Genomic DNA, 24,612 nt, shown 5'->3' on the forward strand with positions numbered 1-24,612 from the left:
GCAAAAAAACACCACAGTTTCTGTATGCGCATGTTTGCATCCTTTTTCATGATTTTGTCTTCAATTCTTATGTTTTTCCCGTCTAATTATTAATGATTTCAAATGTTCCATTGCCATTTGCATGCTCCTCAGGAGATTTGTCCATTGCTAGCTTTCAAAGTAAGTTTCCCCTGTTTGTTTCATCCTTGTCTGTCGTATCCTCTTTTCTGAAGAGCCTAATCCCACATTATGTAGTAGCTGTTGTCAGTGTGTAACTTTTAGAAAATGCAACACCCCTTGCCCCCCTTGTGTTGTGTGCTTTGTAATTATGCAATAATGATTTAGCTGTAGTCATGTATGTAATTGTAGGTTTAAACATGTTGTTAAACATGTTTAACATTTTTTTAATGAACAGAAGCCATATTGCCTTGTATCTTACTGAAAAAATGGAGCCTGCTGCTGAATAGAGTGTTGACTTGAATAATTTGGAGGTCCTAATTGAATTGAAATGTGCTTATGCTTATTCAAGGAGCTTTTGAAATGGCCAAACAAGACAACTTGATGGCCTCCCCCTCCCCTGATTTATTAGCACCCTCAAGTTGTGTCCTTGTTGAGGACATTTGTACTTTCTTTTTTTTTTTCTCTCTCTCTCTCCCTCCAATCGCATTTGCATGACAAAGAAAAGAGTAGGGTTAAAGGGATAGTTCGGGTTTTAAGACACGAAGTTATATGGGTTCCCTGTCAGCAACGTTGTGCATCAGCACTGACTTACCCCCCGACAGCGTCCTGTGAGCCGAGATCCAGACGGTTTTTGATCGTTTTTGATGCTGAAGAAAGTAGTCCGGCAAGTTGCTGGGGTCACGAAAGTAAAGTGTTTTTCTTCTCAAAACCATATGCGTTCAAAAGAGTGATATATTTGCACCACAAAAACGTTGTCCAGCTGTCAGTAGCGCGCAGTAATAGGAATCGAGAAAAATAGTGCCAAGTGATAACGAGGTTTGAATTTTTCCTGGACAACGTTTTGGTGGTGCAAATATATCACACTTTTGAACGCATATGGTTTTGAGAAGAAAAACACTTTACTTTCGTGACCCCAGCAACTTGCCGGACTACTTTCTTCAGCATCAAAAACGATCAAAAACCGGCTGGATCTCGGCTCACAGGACGCTGTCGGGGGGTAAGTCAGTGCTGATGCACAACGTTGCTGACAGGGAACCCATATAACTTTGTGTCTTAAAACCCGAACTATCCCTTTAAGTATTGTTAAGATTTATCTATAAATTACAGGAACGTGTGTGTGTGTGTCTGTCTGTCTGTCTGTCTGTCTGTCTGTCTGTCTGTCTGTCTGTCTGTCTGTCTGTCTGTCTGTCTGTGTATTTTATGTGTATCTGCCGAACCGTTTGTCCGATTAAGTCTTGTTGCTACTGTATGTTCACGAGTACAGTGCATCCAGAATGGATCTCATTCATAGTGACCATTGCGTCTTCAATTACCTATTCGAGCAAGGCCCTTCGTCCCAGATTACTCAGTTTGGCTGAGCAGCCAGATCTAGGCAGACTAACTTGGTGGTTCCAAACTTTTCCATATGAGAATGATGGAGGCTACCGTGTTCTTTGGCACTTTCAATGCTGCAGAATTATTTTTTGTATCCTTTTCCTGATCTGTGTCTTCGCACAACCCTGTCTCGTAGGTCTACGGACAACTCTCTGGACCTTGTGGCTTGGTTTTCACTCTGACATACACCATTAACTTTGAGACTAAATGTAAAGAGATGTCCGTCTCACCTAATAATGTCCAGCGAATTAATTTAGGCATAGGTAGACTCCTATCAATGGTCTTTGAAATGCCTCTACAACTTGATTGAAGTAGGACGCATCAGAGCCCAATTGTGTCATGCCATAGGGTCTGAATGCTTACAAGGATACAAGCATGTTTATTTATCACATGCATATAGTTACTAATGTAAAAAATGCAGTGAAATTGTCACTTATGTTAATGATTAGCCTATTAGCTGGTTTCATGCTCATTGATCTCAATGCAAATCAAACCAGCTTATAGGCTAACTGGAAAAACACCATACCAATCTCAAGGTATGGTGAAGGGTATGTGATGTGGGGCTATTTTAATTCCAAAGGCCAAGGGAACCATGAAATAACTGGCCTTTGGAATTTCAAACACTTATGACCCCTGTATTTCAAGGAAAATCATTTATTTATTTATGATACATTATTCATTCACAAAGAAAAATTGTGTCCTTAAAGGTTAGATATTCCTCATTTTTTTATTTAAGGCACTAAGATCAGTTTACAAAAGATGATTTTACATACCTCTTTTAGTCAACTTTAGCATGGGTTCAAATACTTTGAGCCCCACTATATATATATATATTAAAAAAAAAATCAAGAATTCAGAAATTAATATATATATATATATATATATATATATATATATATATATATATATATATATATATATATATATATATATATATATATATTAATTTCTGAATTCTTGATTTTTTTTTTTTTTTGTCAATTTACAATAGCACTGCATTCACACACACATATTAGCCTGTTTGATTTGCATTGAGCTCAATGAGCATCAAACAGGCTAATAGGCCTACTGGAAAAAAGCACCATGCCAGTCTCTAGCTATGGTGAGGGGTATGTGATGATGTGGGGCTATTTTAATTCCAACGGCCAAGGGAACTTTATCAGGATGCATAAAATCCTGGATCCATGAAATAGCTGGCCTTAAAAAAAATAAAAATCTGCCTGCCCCTATGTTAACCCTATGTGTTAAATTCCCATAGGGTTACATAGGGGGTCAAATACTTCCTTCCCCCTAGCATTTAGGAAGAACATTTATTTATTTACTATACATTCTTCAATCACAAACTATTTTTTTTAATTAAGACATTAAGATCAAATTATGATTTTATATTCCTCTTTTTAGGCAACTTTAGCATGGTATCAAATACATTTTCTCCCCACTGTATATGTATGTAGACCTCCTAACAAATGTATGAGTTGGTAAATTAAATTATTTGTTTATAAGAGATAAAGGTTTTTCCATTTGAGTTTCTCAACAGTACAGTTCATATTGTATTGTTCAAATCCAGGAATATGCTCTCTTTAATGCTTAATGGCATGAATGCAAACCTTTTCACAACAGCCAATTTAAGATGGTTATACATTTGGTTATATTGTAAATAAATCATGCCCCATGAAGCCACATCAGTTCTGAAGTTAAGCCCTGTGGGCATAGGAGAGAATATGTGTAACTCCAAAATGCATAACTAGAAGCTTATTAAAAAAAAGGACTTGCACATGAATAGGAGAATATGGCTCTATATTGCAGTTATCAGGATAACTGCAATGGAGATATCATCATGCTCTGGTGTTGTTCCTCTCCCACATGATTATTTCTTTGTTTGATCATAGCCTTTCTATATGCTGCTTCACCTCAGCACATGTGTATTAAACAGGAATGCGTCGTCCATCATCTCGCTCAATCCCCTATTGAACAGTGCTGAAATTGAAATACTATGAAGAGTGACAGCATTATTAGCTGCCTGTGATCCAAAGTGAAGTAGAGGACATGTCATTTCCCAAATCACTCCCCCTGTTCCCCCACTCTTTCTCTTCCTGTCCTTTATTTGCTGCTCGTCCTATCAACCACCGTTCCTGGAGGAGAGCTGCAGTATAAAGCAATTTGTCGTCTAATTAATGCAAAGGTTGAGCTTAGTGTGAAGGGTAGGAATGTAATAATGGTAAATAATGTGCTTTTGTTATTGCCCTTATGGGGGATTTAGTGTGTACAGATCTTATTGTGGTGTCATTTCTCCCATCGGCTTGTGCTGTGAAAAATCCCCTGTGCACTAGGGAAAGGTATTACATTTCTGCAGCCACTGCGGCAGCCTGAGGCAGTCTTTAGAAACATCGGGGAAAGCTATTAGTGAAGACTGCAGGGGCTAAATTGCCTAGTTTCTCAGGGGTGTTGTGCCTCCAGTGACCATGTTTGAGGTAATGCCACAATGTCAGAGCCATCTTGTACATTTCACTCTCTCTCATTAAAGCTGCAGTGAATATGTGTTCCTTTTGCTTATCGAAATATGAAACACAAAGGTAAATAAACAATACAACATTATAGACAGTGGGATCTTGCAGTTCAGTTCAGTCATATAATTGATAATAATTGGGTTGAATCTTTCAAGACAATATTGCAGTTGACACATGGCTATACAGCTGTTACATGAGAAAAGAGTTGCAGTGAGTGTCATAAGGGACTGAAAATAGTAGAGCCAAAAGACAAAGTATATGCCAAATATAATGTTGATTGATTGTTTGCTTCTCTCTTGTGATTGGTTCAGAGCCCTGTCCATCACTCCTGCTCCAGAGGCACATGGCGGAGCTGCTGAGACATGATAAAGACATGGCAGCCAGCTTTCTGAACAGTGTTCTCAACCAGCTCAACTGGGCCTTCTCGGAGTTCATCGGCATGATTCAGGAGGTGAGAGGATGTCTTCAAGGATGGTGAATGCTTGACACACAAGGCGTTTTCATACATGACCTGCACATTTACATGCCAATGGATTTTATACAGAGTCAAGCTTTCAGATATTTGTTTCTCATCTTCCTCAATCACTAATGGCACTCACTTATTCTGTAGAACCACCTAGGACATAATAAAAATAAAAATAACAATACATTTTATTTCAAGCGCCTTTCATGACACCCAAGGTCACAAAAAAGTTTTAAAAATCATAGTCATCTCATAAAAATGAAAATAAAAGTCAATCAGTCAATCCATAAGATATCTTGAAGAAATAAGTTTTAAGTCTGCTTTTAAAGTCAGTAACTGAGTCACAGTGTCTGATGCAGTCTGGCAGTGAATTCCACAGCTTGGGGGCGATGTAGCTGAAAGCCCTCTCTCCCAGGGTGCTGAGGTTCACACTAGGGTCATGCAGTAGGCCTGCTTAGGAGGATCTCAGTGAGTGGGCAGGAGTGAAAGCTTCCAGGAGGTCGGTGAGGTAGGTGGGGGCATTATCGTGTGGGGCAGTGGTTCCCAACCAGGGGTCTGCGGAGACCCCATTAGGGGTCACCAGAGATTGCAGGGGGTCCACACAATGTGTCCTTGGCAGAGGTTGTAAAGTTACCAAAATTATATTTGCGCACATTAAATGTATAAAATCCCAATAACACATCCAATCAAAACTCTGTATGATCCAAATTAAAACAATATTCAAACATATTACCTCTGACCTCTGAACTAGCGCAAGCAACCTTCTGGTAATATATTTTGCCAGCATGCATTTATTGAGTTTGAACAGTTGAGCAGTGGTGCACAATTGCACAATGTTCATGCAAGGAATTTTGGTAGCTTGGTTTGATGCCCTGACACTTGACAAACATAATGAAAAGTGTGGAAAAACGTTTGCGCTTCTAGAGTGAAGATAAGGTCAATTTATCTATTCAAATCTGAAAGGTTAAATGCCAAGATGGAGTTAATCATTGGATGAAATCATCATAATGCTCAAAGACGCAGGTTTTGTGTGCACTGCTGACAGCTGAAGAATCAGTGAAAAGCCCACAAAGAGGCTAAAATGTGACGCAAAAGCGGCTCTGATCTGACCAAATTCACCTCTTTTGCGGAGACTGTTGAGACGTCATTATGCAGATGCTATTACTGCGCGTTGCAGCTTTATTCCGCACTAGTTCAGTGCCAGTTCAAGCATGCTATTCCTTTAGAAAACCTGTAGCCCAATTACATGCCCACAGGTAGGCCCGCTATTAAAAAATAGGATGATAGGAAAAAACATCATTCCTGCTATAAGCATTCAATAATGAAAACTGAATATTATATAGATATAGCTGCAAGCAGCAATGAGGGGGCCAAGCAGATAGGCTGGAGTTGACATGGCAACCTAATGTTGTTCATCAGACATTTGGCCATAAGCAAGTCAAAGCAAGTTTTATAAGGATAAGGATAAGGATAACTTTAATAATCCCCTAAAGGGGAAACTCAGTGCCACCATACAGACAACAACATAAGCAAAGCACAACATGACACACAGTAACATAAAGCAAGACACAGCAACAGGAAAAGCAACATACAGTTACAGACAGGACACAAGCAGACAGCAAAGCAGACCATGGCAGTGGACTACCAACATGTGCAACATATAGCAGTATAGGAGGAGGAGGTTAAAAAAAAAGAAAAAAGGTAACAATAAATTATAAATAATTAAGAAAATCAACCCTGATGTCAGAGGTGCTTATTAAAAAGCCTGACTGCAGAAGGCACAAAAGATCTCCTGAATCTCTCAGTTGAGCAGCTGGGAAACAGGAGTCGCTGACTCCTACCACTTTTTATAAAAAAGTTATGAAGAGGGTGGTCATCTTGTGACACAATCCTTTTTATTTTCCTCATGGTTCTCTGTTCTATCACATCTTCCAGGGCACTTTGGCTGAGACCAATGACTGAACCCGCTTTCCTAATGAGTTTATTTAGCCTGTTCCTATCCTCCACTGCCAAACAGCTACCCCAGCATACCACCGCATAAAAGAGGACACTGGCCAGAATCCCATTGTAAAAAGTGTTTAAAATGGGCCTGCTAACATTAAAAGACCTGAGTTTCCTGAGGAAGAACATCCTGGACTGAGATTTCTTGAGTGTAGCACTACTGTGCATCTTCCAATCCAGTTTACTATCCACATGTACACCCAAGTACTTATAGCAAGAAACTATCTCAACAGGCTGATCTCTAATTAAAATTGGGCTAACCTCAGTTTTTTTATGTCTAAAATCAATGGTAAGCTCTTACCTTTATGTCTAACAAGCAAAGATTGCTTGAGATATACAGTCACTTCCTATTTGCCAGCTTCGCCATCAATTTCGATTGGCTGTGTTGGGCTAACGCTTGTGAATATGGTTTAAAAAAATCAAGATATTGGCTTAGTCTGAACAGTGTTAAAAGACACTCCTAGTAGGGTGTAATTCCAAACACGTCAAAAGTTACAAGCCAAAATGCATTTTTGTTAATTGCAGCATCCCCTAGAGGTCATAAGTCATCAAATTTCTTGAGTGTCCTCCTAATGGGGTCATGAGGTTCAGAGTTCAAATTCAAAGTGTTAATTGTCATATACAGCCAGGAAAACAAGTTACTCCGCGCACTGTCACTGTCCACACTGATGCCAAGTTGTATAAAAGAGACACATACATGCAATACATACATACAGTAAATACAATAAATGCAATAAGAGCAGTGGCAAGTATTTAATATATACAAGTGCCGGATGTGCATGTGCAATGAATGTGGGTAAATATGTGGGTGGGTGTCAGGGTACTGAAAGTACAGTGTCAGGGTGGTCCATAGGTTCCTGTCAACTGTTCGGGAATCTGATCGCAGAGGGGAAGAAAGAGTTTTTTAGGTGTGATGTTCTGCATTTCACACTTCTGTACCTCCGGCCTGAGGGTAGGAGTGTGAACAGTCCATGTTGTGGGTGGAAGGGGTCTTCAAGCATGAAGGTACAGTAGCTCTCTTGTGGACACGATGGTAGATGCTCTGCATAGAGGGAAGTGGAGTCTTAGTAATCCTTTCAGCAGTCCTAACCACTCTCTGCAGGCGACTGCGACAAGTGTTGCTGATATATGAGCTGACTCTGTTTGATGGCTTCACCGCCAATTTTGATTTGCTGTTACGGGTGAACGGTTTTAGATATGACTACAAAAAACACCACATTTGTTAGGCTTGTCCTGAAGATGGTCTGTGTCAAATTGGTGAACATCAGATGAAATTTGTGACCTGTGAAAACTTTGTTTCATTTGTGCTAAAATCCAATATGGCGGAAAATCCATCATGGCGAAAACTGTCGTTATATGGTGTGTTGAACTCTGCTTGGTCCAAGGGTTCCAATGATACCTAATTATTGAAAATTAGGCCAGCGGGTCAAAAGTTACGTGTGTGAATGTACATCCAACTTTGGCCTGTTGGTGGCGCTAGAGTGCTCTGTGCTGGCATTGGTGAAATTACAGTTTTCAGTTGCTCAAACACTAAACCTCATTCTCTGAATCAAATTCTCAAATGCCTGAACACATTTGTTGAATTAATCCCTTTTTTGGCAAAGCCATAGACTACTTTCACCCAAAAAGGTGCATTTTACCAAACTCATTAACCCTTTTTGCAAAACTCTAAACACATTGTGCATTTTGATGCAAAGTGATTTCAGTTTTGATTCAGTTTTGATTCAAGAGTTTCGAGAATGTAGTTTGAAAAATGAGTTTTGTGTTTACAGTTTGAGAAAAATGTAGGGAGTTTTAAAAAGGGTGTTCTTGCAATTGTGAAAAACTGTAATCATGGAATTGTCCCCAATCAGTCTGCCAAATTTCACAACTTGGCCTACGCAGCTTTTCTGCTTGGTCCCCAATGAATGTGCTGTGAGCAGCATTTAAGCATAGCTGCATGTGACATTTCTTAAAGATGAAAATGGCATAAGCCTAGCAACTGTTTTGAGTCAAGGCTATATGTTTAGTCTATTGAATTTCTTGATGATGGAGAAAATTAACTATTTTGTGAAATTATGCATCATATGAAATTTGAAGATGTGACTATGAGTGACATCACCATGTCTGCATGCTTCCATGTGTGCGATTCTGAAACATCAATGCTAGTTTAATTTTGGGACCTTGCAGTCGGAATTGTTCTTTGTTTATACAAAGTCTAAAGACTATCCAAAATAACCTGGGCTACTTGAAGTGTTATTATTATTATTATTATCATGCTTTACATAGTTTTGAATAGCCACTGCATACCTGTGTTGGTGTGTTGGTGTGTTGTTGTGTTGTTGTGTTGTTGCAAAATCTACTGACTCTTGGGGGGCGTTGTGGCGCAGCAGACTACAACACTTGTACCATATATGGGTCCAAGTGCCTATGGGGACCCAGGTTCGAATCCGGCCTGCGATGTCCCAATCCCACCCCATCTCTCTCTCCCACTTGTTTCCTGTCTACATGTACCTCTTCACTGTCCTATAATAATAAAGGCAAAAAGGGCAAAAATATATACTTAAAAAAAGTCTTTATCATTGAGGTCAGACATGATAATCACCCACACATCTTGCACTTGCTTAACTTTTTATCTGTGGATTCAATTCTGCGAAAGGCCTGCTTAGCCTACAGTGCTGTGTGAGAGAGAGGGTAAAGACTACAGGCTTCTTTTACCAATATATTTTATGGTATATTTTAAATGTTTTATCCTAACAACGTCAACCTTTGCATTGCACTTACCTGTACCTGTAGCAAGACCCCTGCCAAGTTTGAAATCAACCAGACAAACGGCCCGACACACACAAACACACGGGAAGTGGCTACAGTAGCGGATAATCTTTAGCCGCTTGGTCTTTATGCACTTTTGCATTGCAGTTCCATAAACAACATAGTTGTATTGGATTCCAATTAGGAGCTGTCTGCTAGGAAAGGAGTGGGAGGATTTGGGATGTACAGGATGAATGTTCCTGCTAGAATTTTTTATTTTTTGAGACATGTATGAGTATGTTTGTTCCAAGTGTGGATGTGGATGTAAAGTATGGATGGATTTATGTGTGGTTTGTATTCATATGGACTCTAGTACTGCTTTTAGTGGCTTCAGAAAGGTGTTTGGGTGTTGATGGCTTATGATGTGATGATGAAAGCTTCCCTACTCTTTGAACCTCCAGATGGGGACTAAATCGCCCCTAAGAAAGGTTTTTCACCACTTTTATGACTTTATGGTAGCTTTTATGTTGTTAGGACTCACATGAAGTTCACCACTAAATATTGTAGTCATGATGAGTTTGATCAACTTGAACAAATATATTTTTAGAATATGTAAGCCTTTTAACTCTTGAAAGAAATGTTTCATTGTTCGAAAAGATCATTTTGGTATCCTACTTCATATTGCTGTTCTTATGCTTCTTTGGTCATGAAAAGTTGAAGTCATAGATTGTATGAATGTGATTTCTTTGTCAGATTCAGCAGGCTGCAGAGAGACCAGAGCGAAACTTTGTGGACACACGGCAGCTAAAGGTTTGTATCACATACTTTGACCTTTCAATCATACTGTACCGTTTACCACCCTCTTACAGTATCTTCTTTTCATTTTTACTGGCCTTATCCTCTTATCACTCTGCTTTAAAAGATGTCTGATTCATTCTCCATCTCTCCATCAATCTTCCTCTTACCTCGTCTCTTACACTGCCTAATTTAACTTGTCTACCGATGTCACTCTAGCTGCAATTTAATTTTATTTCCTCCTCAAGTTTGACTTTCTCTCTCTGTTTACTTGAATGTGTCTTCTGTCATCTTTTTATGCCTCGGCACTGATGATAGTCAGAGGCTTTATGTTTTCAGGTTGTCCATCTTTACATTTGTATACTTGTCCCATTATTGTGAATCTTGCATCTTGAGTGATGATTCAAATTTTACATAAACGATCTAATCATTCAGAGATGACTGACAAGATATTGATGGCCAAGGGTCAAACTTCAAGGTCACCATGAGCTCATGTACAGTGACCTTCATAAGTATTTGAATACATGCTAAAGTTGACTCAAAAGAGGAAAATAAGGTTATCTTTTGGAAATTGATCTTAATGCCTTAAAGAGACCCTATGCAAGTTTTTCATAGTCATAAAATCGCTTAGAAATCGTTGGTTTGCTTGACTGACCAGTTTTATCGAAAAAAATAATATTTCCTCCTGCCCCCAGTGTCCCTATCCGCGATTGCAACTTTACAGTTTGTTCAGGAGGCGATCACTCCTTGTTTACATCTGGAAGGCTGAGACGCGTAAGGGACAAGAAGAACCACGCTTGCAATTTCTATATTTATATATAGCCTAAATATGTATAAATAATATACACGCTAAAGCTGTCGGGGAAGCTCTGCAGAGAAATATGCAAGCATAAAACGAGCAAAAACTAAACCGAAACCGGAGGTGAAATCGCCAATCCTGCATAGTTTCTCTTTAAATTTAAATTTAAATTTCAATTTTATTTGTACGGGACAATGTGCAATTAATACATAAATGTGAACATTTGATGCATTGCACCAGAGTTAGCCTACATCTACAGTCCCACAGAAAGTACAGACACATCTTAAGAAGACAAACATCACATAAGTAAAAATAAAAACAAGTAACAAGTAGCAAAGTATTATGTGTTGTCACATAATCACCACATAATCAATGTACACACACACACACAAGGAGAGTAGCTGTGTGCACATCCCACCTTGCAGGTGCAGGACAAATGTAGAGTAATATGGAAGAAAAAGTAATGTCCGCAACACTGATAATTGCTCCCGGTTTAATGAAAAAAGTGCAACGTTTCGACCCTACTGGGTCTTCATCAGGCAAATCAACACACACACACACACACACACACACACACACACACACACACAATGGAAAGAAGAGTGATGCTGAGAGTGATCAACTAGTGATTTTTTAGATTAGCTTTGAAACTATCAAACAAACCACAGGTTAAAAAAACAATTTAGAAATATCCAACCTTTAAGGACATCAATTTTCTTTGTGAATGTGTATTGTATTGTAAATAAATAGATGTTTTTCCTTAAAATACAGGGGTCATACAGTAAGTATTGGAACCTCTACTGTATGTTAAATTCCCATAGAGGCAGGCAGATTTGTATTTTTAAAGGCCAAAAATGTCATGGATCAAGGATACTATGCATCCTGATGAAGTTTCCTTGGTCGTTGGAATTAAAATAACCCCACATCTCCACATACCCTTTACCATGCCTAGAGATTGGCATGGTGGTTTTTTTAGTTAGCCTATGAGCTGGCTTCTTTCTCATTGAGCTCAGTGCAAATCAAACTAGCTAATAGTCTAACTGAAAAAAAGGCCAAGGGAACTTTATCAGGATGCATACTAGTAGTATCCTGGATCCATGAAATAACTGGCCTTTAAAAGTGTTTTTTTATTTAAGGCATTAAGATCAATTTCCAAAAAAATATTTTATATTCCTCTTTTTAGTCAACTTTAGCATGTGTTTAAATACTGTACTTGAAGGAGTCACTATATGTACTACTATTCCCATGAATATGATATCAGAGGAACGCATCAATGGCATCATTTAAAGTCTGACAACATGTTCATTCATAGATAAAGTGATTCGATGGAACAGACCTTTCTATCAGTCCTTTGTGTACCTTTCTTACCCCCTTAAAATATTATTCTTTAAGACAGCATGTATCTCACTGGGAATTCATTTTGTGGAATCACACTTGTTAGTATAGTGATACCTCACATTTCACTGAAATTAATTTGCTTTTCACTCAACATTACATACTGTATTATATAAATTTAAGCAAAATTGTATGTAGACTGAAACTGCATGTTTAAATGTAATGCTGTCTGTCTGTCTCATTCCACCTCCATACCCAGGTTTGTGCCACCTGCTTCGATCTCTCTGTCAGCCTTCTACGTGTGCTGGAGATGACGGTCACTTTGGTGCCAGAGATATTTCTAGACTGGTCTCGCCCCTCAGCTGAGCTGTTACTGCGACGATTGGCTCAGGTGAGTTTGGGATTGTGATGGAAACAAAGCAGTCTCTCACCACACTGTCCCTGCATTTGTAATGTTATTGTTATTCTGTGCTACTGAGTGATTTTAGTTTCACGTATGTCAAATATTGGATATGTTGATAATCCTTGAGTCTCCTGGAAAAATTATTAAACTTTACATGTATGAGTACTTGTTACCATACATTAAAATGCTTTTGAAAAGATACTGTAGATAGTATATTTGAATACTCTACTCAACTTCACAAATCTGATGAGTCACAATATGCAATGCAACATTTCATCCTGGGAGTATGATGCTAAAGGGCTATATTTTAATGATCTGAAATGCACGGTCTGAAGTGGATGGTTTAAATATGTTTATGATGTGGCCAGTTTGCCAGCCACATTATTCCAAAGGTTTGTTCTTACAGTATGTTTCTTAATCAGTCATGGGTGTGTTTTGATCATATCATCCATTAAACCAATGAGAGTGACACCTGTCGTTCCTTTTATGAGCAAGCAGTGCCACATCAAACAGTGCATCAATATTTTGACAGTCAGCATATCTGAAAAAACCTGCTTGCACGCGAAACTGTGTATGCATCACCAGGATTCCACTAAACCTTGCTTTCCGAAAACCTGTGTGTGACTAGCACATATATAGCCTACTGCACATATATAGCCTACTGTACGCATCTGCACTCGCCGATGGTGTCATGATGTCTAGTGGGTGTAAGATGGCGACTTTTGAACCATGTGCCTGACCACATCTATTTTTTTTAATTAACCATCATGGCACAATTGACGATGGGGGCACAATGTTCAGTTGAACTGGAGCACATGGCGAAACATCTATCACTTCCTTAAGTGTAAAATAGGAACAAGACTTGCAGTGTGCTTGGTGCACCGAGTGTAAGATATAAGACATATTTGTGCATCTCCTGATGTGCAGAACTGTGTGTTTGATGGTGTTAAGTGCCTGGCAATGGCCCAATCCCAACGTCCGGACTCACAGATTTGGTGTACATTCTCGCAAAACTCGTAAGTGCTTAGGGCTGTCCCAGTGTCGAATTTCAAAGGGCGTGAGGGCTTGAGTACACACTTACTGAGCCCCTTACTGAGGACTTCACCTAAGGGAATTACCCACAGTTTGAAATGTGTTGTGTTGTGACGTTTATTGATCGTAGGAAAATCTGGAAATTGCAAAGGTAAACAACAGCGTTAATGGGGCAGGTGTCAGCATCAGCAATGGATTTGTTATTAAACATCGTCAAGGTAGACTACATGTGATCTCGTAATTTGCTGTCCCAATCCCATTCATACCTATATAAGCCCTTGTGGCCTCACACACTCACTCACTTAGCACCTGAGCTCAATTTAGTTTGTAAGTTCTTAGTCCTCAGGGCTCACTTTGGGGTTCAACCAGTCGGTTCACAAAAAAGTCTATGGCCCAATCCCAATGTCAGCCCTAAAGACTAAGAACTAAAGACTCACAGACTTAATTGATCTCAGGTGCTAAGTGAGTGAGTGTGTGAGGCCACATAGGCTCAGATAGGTATTTGGGATTGGGACAGCACTTCACGAGATCACATGTACCTTGGCGATGTTTACTAACAAAGACGTTGCTAACATTTGCACCATGCACGTGTGTCGTGCGTGCTGTTGTTTACCTTAATTTCCGGATTTTTCTATGATCTCCGCGGTAAACGTCACAACACTTTGAACTGTGGGTAATTCCCTTAGGTTAAGTCTGCACCGATGCAGACTCACGGAAAGGGCTCGGTAAGTCTGTACTCAAACCCTCCCGCCCGTTGTAATTCGACATTGGGACAGCCCTAAACCCTTACGAATTTCGCGAGAACGCGCACCAAAGTCTGTGAGTTCGTGAGTCCGGACATTGGGATTGGGCCTATGACTGTGTTTCAGATTCAGATTCAGATTCAGATTCAGATTCAGATTTTATTTGTCACATACATATGATGCAGGGGCTATTGCAGGTAGAGAAGAAAGTGCTATGTGCAGTCAGTTCCATTTAAGTACCGGACAGCTTGGGGGAAGAAACTCTTCCTGAGTCTCTCAGTCCTTGCCGCCAGTGTGCAGTATCGTCTTCCTGAGTGAAGCAGAGAGAACAGACCATAGTCTGGGTGGCTGGGGTCTCTGAGTATCTTGGTGGTCTTGTCCTTGCACCGCTTAGTATAGATGTCCTTTAGGTTAGGGAGTTGCCCCCCTATGGTGCGTTCAGCTGAACGCACCACTCTCTGCAGGGCCTTTTGGTGTTGGATGGTGGTGTTACCATACCAAGCGGTGATGCACCCAGTCAGGATGCTCTCTATGGTGCTGGAGTAGAAGCTCTGCAGGACTGTTTTGGATGCTCTGAATTTCTTCAGCCTCCTTAGATGGTACAGTCTCTGCCTAGCTTTCTTTACCACAGTGTCCAGGTGGGTAGACCATGTCAGATCCTCAGTGATCTGGACACCGGGGTACTTGAATGTGTCCACCCTCTCCACAGGGGTCCCATTGATGGATAAGGGTGTGTAGTCCCGCACCTGCTTCCTCCCAAAGTCCACCAGCATCTCTTTAGTTTAGCTGACGTTGAGATGGAGATAGTTTCTCTGACACCACTGGGTCAGGCACCTCACTTCCTCCAGGTGTTTACATGCACTTCTGTGTCCCAGAGGCTTATCCTGGTTTTGATCATATTTAGGATATAGTGTTTATAATATAAACACTATATAAACTTTATATGAACACAGAGAACCCCAGTTATTAATATCCCAGTAAGTATACATGATGAATACCACTATATCCCGGTTTCTAATGTAGTCCCGTGTTTGTGTGAGTGTATTCAGTACATGGAACAGTATCCCAGTTTCTTATTAAGTATTCTACCTAGCATAATTAGTTTATGGCTTTTCCGGAGTTCTGGAATGGCGATATGATGTTTACATGTGCAAATATAAAACCGAAATGCTTCAAAATCCCTATCATACTGTATACTGAAGTGCATGTAAACACACTATGGTGTCCAAACTCTTTCCTATGAAGGACCAAACATTAATCTAGTCTTAATGTTATGCCTACCTAACATTGAAAAGTACGATCTAAATCTAAAACATAAGATGATAAAGCTAATTTTTTTTTTATTAATTTGAAGAGAATCATCCATAGGCTATGCTTCCATTTAGGAACAGTACTGTCACTTTTCTGTCAAGTTGATTGAGGGAGTCTATTTGGAGGCTGATGAAAAGATATTGAGCCGCGTTTACATGGACATTTTTTCCCCATCAGATTGAAATGAATCTGATTAAAGTTGTCAACCTGTTTACATGAATGTTAAATATGATGTCTAATCTGTGTTTACATGGAACAAACATTTAATCATTTAGAAGCTCCTAGTGTAGTTTTATTACCGCCATGAAACCTCAGTTGTTTACGTCACTCTGCATTGTTACCACATAGGGAACACCTGTGCAGAAAGAAGAAATGTATTCCCAACTATCGGAGTACCTGTTTATACTTAGTAGCGTTGTTGTGCATTGTGCATAAGTATATGTGGATGAACGTTTCAGTTTTCATTTCACAAGTGTTCCATGTCATTTGTTAAAATAAATGCTCAAAAGCCTAACAACGTGAAGAAAATCTATATTGGATTATAAGAGATGAGGTTTTCATTTGGTTCTCACTGGGGGTTTTCATTTGGTTGCTTGGTTAAAAATATGATTTAGGCTGCGTTTTTTTGTAGTTGCATGTCCGCCACTGCTGAATACATAGGGAATGCTGAGTGTTGGTGTGTGCTTTCACATGCTTCTATTATTCTGGCTGTTTCTCATCAAGAAGCCTTGAGGATTTGTGTTTGGTAGAACTGAGACCTGCTTGAGTCAGATCCTTCAAAGACGCGGCGAGCCTTCTTAGCATTCAGAGCACACGCAATGGAACAGACTAGTGAGTGTGCAGGAAGCAGCAGGTGTGCGTTATTGAAAATCTGAAATCTGCTTCCTGCTGGCTTCTTTTTTAAACGTTTAGTACAGATTTTGAATCCTTCATAAATGTGTACATAGGATTGTGAGTTTTCCGAGCACACAAGAGAATACACACATGCACAAATTCGGCAAAACGAGGACTTCGTCCTTGGTCAAATTTGGTATACTTTGATGGATGCTTGACATTGGAATAAAATTTGATGACGTAACATCCTTCAAATTGCAGCCTTGAAGGATACCACCTTGACTTTGAGAAAAAGCCTTTGCCTCATTTTCTCTGCTTTTCTTTTTGTGTGTGTGTGTGTGTGTGTGCGTGCGTGTGTGTGTGTGTGTGTGTGTGTGTGTTGGACCGGTTACTGATTTCATAGTGTGTGTACATTGGGAAGTGTGATCTGCATCTGCACCTGCTGCTGCCTGTGTCCTCCATCATGTCAATGTGCTGTCCTGTTGGCCTCTCCTCATAACCCTGTCATTCTGCCCACGCTCCACTAATTCCTCCTGAATGAGGCCATCAGACAGCTCATGTTGCCCCTACAAACACACAGGATGAAAAGTCAACAAAACAGTCTGTCTGGAGCAGCAGCAACAGCAAGCAATCTGTGCTTCACTCAAAAAAGGATTTGTGTTGTTCAATAGCTCTGAAACATATGACATACACGCACAGAATGGGAATGTCTGCAATGTGATTTCAGTCAAGAGAACAATTTAGCATTCAGTTAATGTTAAAGCATGAATGTTTTATATATAAAAGCCATAGCTTCAGAAGCGTAGGGTTTAATGGGGTTTCAAATGTGTGAATGAAGAGAACTTTCCCATCATCTCTGCAGCTGCTCAACCAGGTGCTGAACCGTGTGACTGCTGAGAGGAATCTCTTTGACCGCGTGGTCAATCTTCGTCTCCCAGGTGAACTTGCCCATCACTGCCACACTTTCCATCAGAATGTGCCATAGGAAACAGATGAATATAGAAATGCATGAGTCACCTGTTTGCTCCTTGAAACTATATGCAGCATTTTGTTATTGTAATTAGGCATGAACTTACTTACCATGTGTTAGTCCTCACAGTCAGTGTTGTTTCATTAGTCCAAATTGGAAGTCTCCCTCATCTCCTTTGGTTGCAACTGCACTGTTACACTGTATGTCTAGGATAAACCTATTCATTGAAGAATATTAGAAAACGTAATGTACAGTATTGATATGGTTATGCTATCCTACTAATACTAATACATTCCCAAATCAGAAGAAGTTGGAACGGTATGAAAAATGCAAATAGCAAAATGGAGCAGCAAGTCATAGTCTGGATATCCAGACCCAAATCTACAAAAGATTTAGGCTGAATTTTGGGCCTTAGGCTCTGGCTATGACTAATGAAAATGGCCCAACCCGAGGGCGTCACCAAGGCATTTGAAAATCTCATTTGGTGTAACTGGATAACACTATGACATCACATGTGTTTGTGTTTGTGTAGGACTGGAGAGTGTGGACCACTACCCTATACTTGTAGCTGTTACAGGCATCCTGGTGCGCATCCTAGTAGAGAGTGACAGACAGGGGTAAGTGTGGGACTATCTTCTCCTCATACAAGTGCCTTGTAAAAGCATTGAGAGAAAATAGTTATGTTATGAGTTAGGGATGCAACGGTACAGTTTTGCCACGGTTCGGTTTGTATCACGGTTTTTGGGCCACGGTAACGGTTCGGTTTCAATATATCAATATTATCTTGGCTCTAGCATACAGGAGGCTATATTTGCCTTTTCTATTTCAAATCAACAATGTGCTTCTACTTACACTTGCAGAGAAAATATTAAATGCATAGCCTGACACAGATGAGGCAGAATCACAAAAATGTATTAAAAGAAAAGAACACCATCATTGCCTTCTGTCATAAACAGGCAATGTTAGGCTATCCATAGTGCAGTGCAGCATAAAGTAATGTGTAGTTATTTATTTAATAAACTCACTGTTCTTCACACATTTAAAGAAAATACTTAACTGTTATACACCCTCAAAAAAGTAGTGAACAATTCTGAAAATCTTCTCAAAATAATTGGTGAGGTAGTATTATGTGTAGTTTCAAATGGATATTTGATTTGGGAGTGCCTGCCCTGTCCTCTTTTATGAACGTAAAAAATGTAAACATAGACAAAAGTGCAGTGCAGCATTAAAAATATTAGAACAATGAAATGAACATTATTGCAACCTGTTGTCGGGGGGGGCAATTTTCCGAGAAGAAAGTGGCAAATTTGCCACTTCACAAAGTGTCTGTTTCCCCTGTGTCTCCTGTCGTGTGTGTGTGTGTGTGTGTGTGTGTGTGTGTGTGCGTGTGTGTGCGAGAGAGTTGTGTGATTGACGAGTGGACGAGCGATTGACTGATTTAGCAGTGAGTTTATTGTTTTTCGAGTGGACACCTCCCGCTGCCCGTAGCCTAGCATGTACAACGTCAGGAAAATAAATGACCCGAGTTTGGAATGACATGTCAGCCTCCCCATCTCCTATAACCTCCCATCCCTACAATATTTTCCAGTAAACTATCAAAAAGAGAATACACTCAGCAGTGTCGGCGTCACGCTTTCTTAGGCTACTCTAGCGAGCAATCAACGCAGGGCAGAAACCACCGGTTACACTGTTACACACAGACTTTATAATGTGGCAAATTTTCGACCTTCTAAAGTGGCAAATTTGCGTCTTTACAAAGTATATACGTGGCCCTAATACGCCGTCGTATTCGTTATGTCTTTGGGAATTATAGGAATATTGTTGTCGAAAGGCTGCAGGATGGTTGGGTTTTCGGTGGCAAACTAACTCTCCGTGCTGCTCCACTTAAGGTTACAGCCGGGTGATGAAGGCGCAAGTGGGCCGACATGTTGGATGTGTTATCTTTATTAGGTGATCGTTGTGAAGCAGTGCTTGCAATGCACACTGTGCTTTGTTTACTGACGGTCTTTTTGCCTTGTTCGTGGGCTACTTCAAATGTCGCCATGATCATGCAGCCGCCGGTAAAGTTTGTTTCTTCTCACATGACTCCTTCATTTGCATTTCAACGCGCTTATTGGCTCTTGGGAAATTCAGTAAAATTCTGATTGGTTGTTGCAAGGTTGACGAGAGGCAAGCTGAACAGTCAGAGAAAACGCATCCCCCGGGTCCTAAGCACTCCTCTCTATCGCTCCCAGGCTACGCGCGCGCAATAACCTTGTATTAAATAAAAAGTTTAATGTCGCGTATACCGAAATATTGCGGTTTAGGTGAGTCTATTGAACCGAACAGGCCAAACCGAACGGTTCAATAAATTATTGAAAACCGTTGCATCCCTATTATGAGTTATGATGAACTATTAATGGATGAATTATTTGTTAGTATCAGTGGATTAATGGATACATACTTCTCACTGTACTTCAGTGATAAACAGATACATTTGTACATGCATACTGTACATACAAGAGTACACTTGCCCCATGCTTAAACAGAATTTGTGAAATAACAATGGTGAGACCGGTTTTGAAATCAAATATATTAGTGTGTTTTAAAGCAACGGTGTGCAGGAATGTAGGAAAACCCTGGAGTAGTTTGGTATAGTTATGTGATCTTGGCTCAAACTAATCCAGCTCCCAGGTGTACTGTGTGATGTTTGAACTGTGTGATTTGCATTCTGAGATGTGGCAATGCATGCACTCAGCAAGCTGTAGCAGCTAGTCAGAAAATGGGCCGAGGTCTTATTTGGACTAAAATAGCAATGTTTCTCTTGATGTTCCCCAGACAGACATTTGTAATGATACATTTTGGTTTGCTTATATATTTGTCAGTGAATGTGCTGCATGTGTACTAACTCATTAAATGATCTGGACCAGAGCAAATGAACTGTATGTGTGAAAACATCCTTATTTAGACAATGCTACCTAGCCTTGGGAAGTATTGCTACAATGGTTGTCCTTGAATCATGTTCCTTGTCTAGCAGATTCCTGCTGTAATGGGAACAATCAGTGGGTCTGCTGTTCCAGGAAAACTACTCATTATTTCAGCACTCATGTTTGTGGGCAGCCTAGTGCCAGATAGTAAAGACCATGATTTGGTCCCTTGAGTGTTTATGGCATGTGTTTTTGCGTGACTTTCCCTAGGGTCCTAAAGGAGCTGGCAAGGTCAGTTGTTCCCAAGCAAATAGGCATTAGAATGCTGGTCCACACAGAGGACAAATATTTTACACACATACTGTATGTGGGCCTTTTACTTAAGACACCGTGTAATAATCGTCTAAAAATATATCTACTTTGGCGTTGTCCTTGTAGGCTACAATACCAGAATGGCTTTCTTATTTGATTAGTATCAGTATTACTGTTTCACCATATGGTAGATAAAGGCAGAGTATCTCTTTAAAGCAACACAGAGCCCTTTTTGGTATCATGTTGAAGTTGATTTTGATGGTTTATGGACATGTAAAGGAAGGAGATAAACACATGTGTTGTGTCCCCCCAGCGATCCAGGATATGCACTATGCAGTTCAGTGTTCCAGCCTGGAACACAGGACAAAAATTAATTCACAACATGACAGGACACACACATATTGTCATTGCTAGAAGCTTGACTATGGTCTAAGTAGTGTTTGCTAGGTCTTCATGACTTTTAGGTGTTAGTCAGTTAGTTAGGTGATAGTTTAGATTTGAGCCAAATTTAAACCCTTCTTGTTTTGCCATTTTGCCACTCTCTTGCTTGCCCAAATCTTTGTTGTTATGCTGTACAGCCTGCTATTTAGCTGCACCATCATCAGTGTACACATTATTCTGTATAGGGCTACATGGGGAGAAGGGAAATTAATATACTATGAATCTCTGTGTAAGCTCATTTCCTCTTTCCCCACTACTTTGGAGCTCACTGCTATCCAAATAATATGTAGTATTTAAAGAGACCCTATGCAACTTTTTCATAGTCATAAAATCGCTTAGAAATCGTTGTTTTGCTTGACTGACCAGTTTTATCGAAAACAGTAATATTTCCTCCCGCCCCCAGTGTCCCTATCCGCTATTGCAACCTTGCAATTTGTTCAGGAGACGATCGCTCCCTGTTTACATCTGGAAGGCTGAGACGCGTAAGGAACAAGAAGAACCACGCTTGCAATTTATATATTTATATTTACAGGGCCTGAATTTGTGTGCGGGATTGCGGGTATCCCGCATATTTTTTTCATTTCCCGCACCTTAATGATTCTAATGTGGGAGATTCCCGCACACTTAAGTGCCCATAAAATAAACTCTCCAGATAGGACCCCGCGGCTCGTGAATATCATTGAAATGAATGGCAAAAGGGAGGAAGATCCTCCGCGGAAGCGTCTCTGTCAATGAATGAGCCAATCAGTGGAGCTGATTGTGCTGCTAATATCCAATCAGAAATGCAGGTTAACTGTACTGTACATATCAGAAGTTGTCATGCCGCAGGAAAGTCGAGCATGTGGATCGAAAATGAACTGAATCGACTTAATCATTTCAGTTTCTTAGTTGTTAATAAATCAAACGTTTTTATTGAGCATCCAACTTCGTGTCACTCACTGGACTTACAAACAGGGTCAGAACGGCAGAAAGACGTACGAAACTCCAATGGGGTAGCTGCTAAGTCAGTTAACTTAGCAAAGGAGAGAGCAATGAAATGTTGCCTCGTACCTAGCAAATGAACGAACGTCTGAACGAAGACATTTCTGTAACTATTTCGGTCTAATTTAGTTGAAAACGAATTTAAGTAATTTTAACAAGTTTAACTAGAAAGGTTTGAATTGTAACTAGGAGTCATGTTACTCTTTTACACAAGCTTTCATGAAAACGTGAGCCTCCATACTGTATTAGGGGCTGTTGTCTTTTATTTTTTTAGACTAGCCTACATGTCATATCTCTGTCTGTTATTGTTTTGGGTTAGATCATGATTGTACAACTGGTTTGGGGGCATCAAATTAGAGCCTGAATCCTTTCCTTAAGAAGTTTGACACTTCTACCCAGCTGCTAACAAATGGCTAAAAACGTTCTACTCAGAAACACTAGGACCCATATCAAAATAAAAGTCCTAGCACATTTTCAGTGCATGCATTATGTCTTGCAGTAGAGGGGTATAAAACAGCACAGGATACTAAAAGTATACTAACAAGCTGGGGTACAAATAATTGTATTTATTAATTCCTGTTTACTTACTTTGCCATTAAATCATGTATCCATAACCATAATGTGGGTTTAACAACTTCCCTCTCTGAAAGACCACCCCCCACGCGCACACCTTCCTCAGTTAATTCTAAAACCACCAGCCGCCACTGGTTTAAGCCTACAAGTAGCGTTCCCCACAAACTGTATAATTCTCCCCCCCCCCCCAAACTGTATAAATCCCCCCCATTGGAGTCACTGAGGGGGGGAATTCCCCCTGTTCTGAAAAATGAAATTCAGGCCCTGATTTAGCCTATATATGTATAAATATACACGCTAAAGCTGTCGGGGAAGCTCTGCAGAGAAATATGCAAGCATAAAACGAGCGAAAATGAAAAACGAAGCCGAAACTTAAGATGAAATCGCCAATCCTGCATAGTTTCTCTTTAAGGCTAGCATTTTTTTTTTTATCATATTAATGCCATCTTACCTGTAACAGGGTATTCTCACTGCATCTGAGCCATCGAATGCTCTTTGTCTGAATCAATTAAATTTGTCTTTCTATTGCATTCTATTTCTTATTCAAAACAGCAGAACAATGCGAGCGAAGGGGCGTCCAACAAAATTTCTGCTGAAAATTTACCGTTGCATTACACTACACAGCACTACTTTGTGTTGCTTACAGTTAGGACATTCCAATTGAATACAATGCAATTGAACTTATGCAATTGAACGCTAATAGTCACACACCTCATGTGTAGTAAAAGCATTTCAAACACTGCTATTATCATGAGCCAACATTAGCATTTACAATTCTAAGCTTACTGTTTAATATACTTGTCATGTTGAAATTTCACACGTTTATTTCCCACTAAGTTACATCTAAATAGCAAAAGAAACATATTAATTTATTTATTTGCTTATATTTCTTTAAAACACCATGTTTACCATATCTGAGACATTGATTGATGCCTGTACATTTGACAAACGTTACCATTTAAATGTACTTAAGACTCAGGATCCACTGGAGGTAACAAACATTTACTTTATAATGGGCACCAAAGGGGGGGCTTTGAGAGGACTCTCCTCTATACATTCATCTTTAACTATTGTCTAGAGTGACCATTTGACCATTGGGTGACATCTACTTGTTAAATGCCAATTTTATCAATAGTGTAGTATTTCTTTTTTTAGAAAAAAAAAATATTTTTGTTTGTGTAATTTACTGTAAGTTAAGTGAGGATAGTCCTGGAATCAATTTGTCATCTGAATTAAAGCAAGCCTCATCCAGTGTAAGGTGATTCCTTTATTTTGTGATAGGTCTCGTGATTTTTAAGTACTAGTGCTAGTATGTACTATGGACTATGTACTAGTGCTGTGTGCATAGTACTAGTACAATGGAATTCCATCGAAGGAGATGCAATACATCCACTTTTTTGCACATATTCCAGCACAAGCAAAAAATAGCTCCCTTTTAGCTCCTGCTAAAGGGATTTGCATACAGTAGGTTGGTGTTCTTGTGGCAGTTTGTTTAATAAGTATTTTCTGTTTTGTGTTGGAAGAGGAATAACGTGTAAAAACAATGAGGCAGAGATTAACTGCAGATCTACTGAGCCATCATCATCTTGTTTATCTGAGACTCACAAATCTAAGCTTTTCAGAATTAGAATTAGGTAGTGTGAGTGTGTTAGCAGACAAAAATAATGTCCTTACTTATGTCCAGTGAAGGAAGAATATCATTGTAAATGATCAGCAAAAGCATCAATATTAACACCACCAGTCTTTGGTTTTATTGGAATCTCCAGTGCACTCTGGTCTCCAGACCTTCTGCAGCAGTTGTGAAAATCAATTAAGATAATTTGCCTCCATTACTGTTATCTAAAAGGCATCTGATGTAGCTAGTGCTTCTCTAATAAGATTTTGACACAATGTGATTTGCTTAGTGGGTTTTGAGGAGGGGACAGAGGTTGGGTGGGACACAC

At 39.7% G+C, this 24,612-nt stretch overlaps 1 protein-coding gene across 1 annotated transcript in view; it reads left to right on the forward strand.

The window, feature by feature from the left end:
* LOC134092031 (E3 ubiquitin-protein ligase RNF123) overlaps positions 1-24,612 on the forward strand; it is a 96,389-nt gene that overhangs the window by 38,235 nt on the left and 33,542 nt on the right. Inside the window, exons 32-36 of the mRNA XM_062544832.1 lie at positions 4,352-4,491; positions 9,988-10,044; positions 12,423-12,554; positions 17,349-17,424; positions 17,989-18,073. Coding sequence (XP_062400816.1) covers positions 4,352-4,491; positions 9,988-10,044; positions 12,423-12,554; positions 17,349-17,424; positions 17,989-18,073 — 490 coding nt within the window. The remainder of the gene's footprint in view (positions 1-4,351; positions 4,492-9,987; positions 10,045-12,422; positions 12,555-17,348; positions 17,425-17,988; positions 18,074-24,612) is intronic.

The sequence above is a fragment of the Sardina pilchardus genome, chromosome 9, assembly GCF_963854185.1.
Source record: "Sardina pilchardus chromosome 9, fSarPil1.1, whole genome shotgun sequence".
In the NCBI taxonomy this organism is placed as follows: Eukaryota; Metazoa; Chordata; class Actinopteri; order Clupeiformes; family Clupeidae; genus Sardina; species Sardina pilchardus.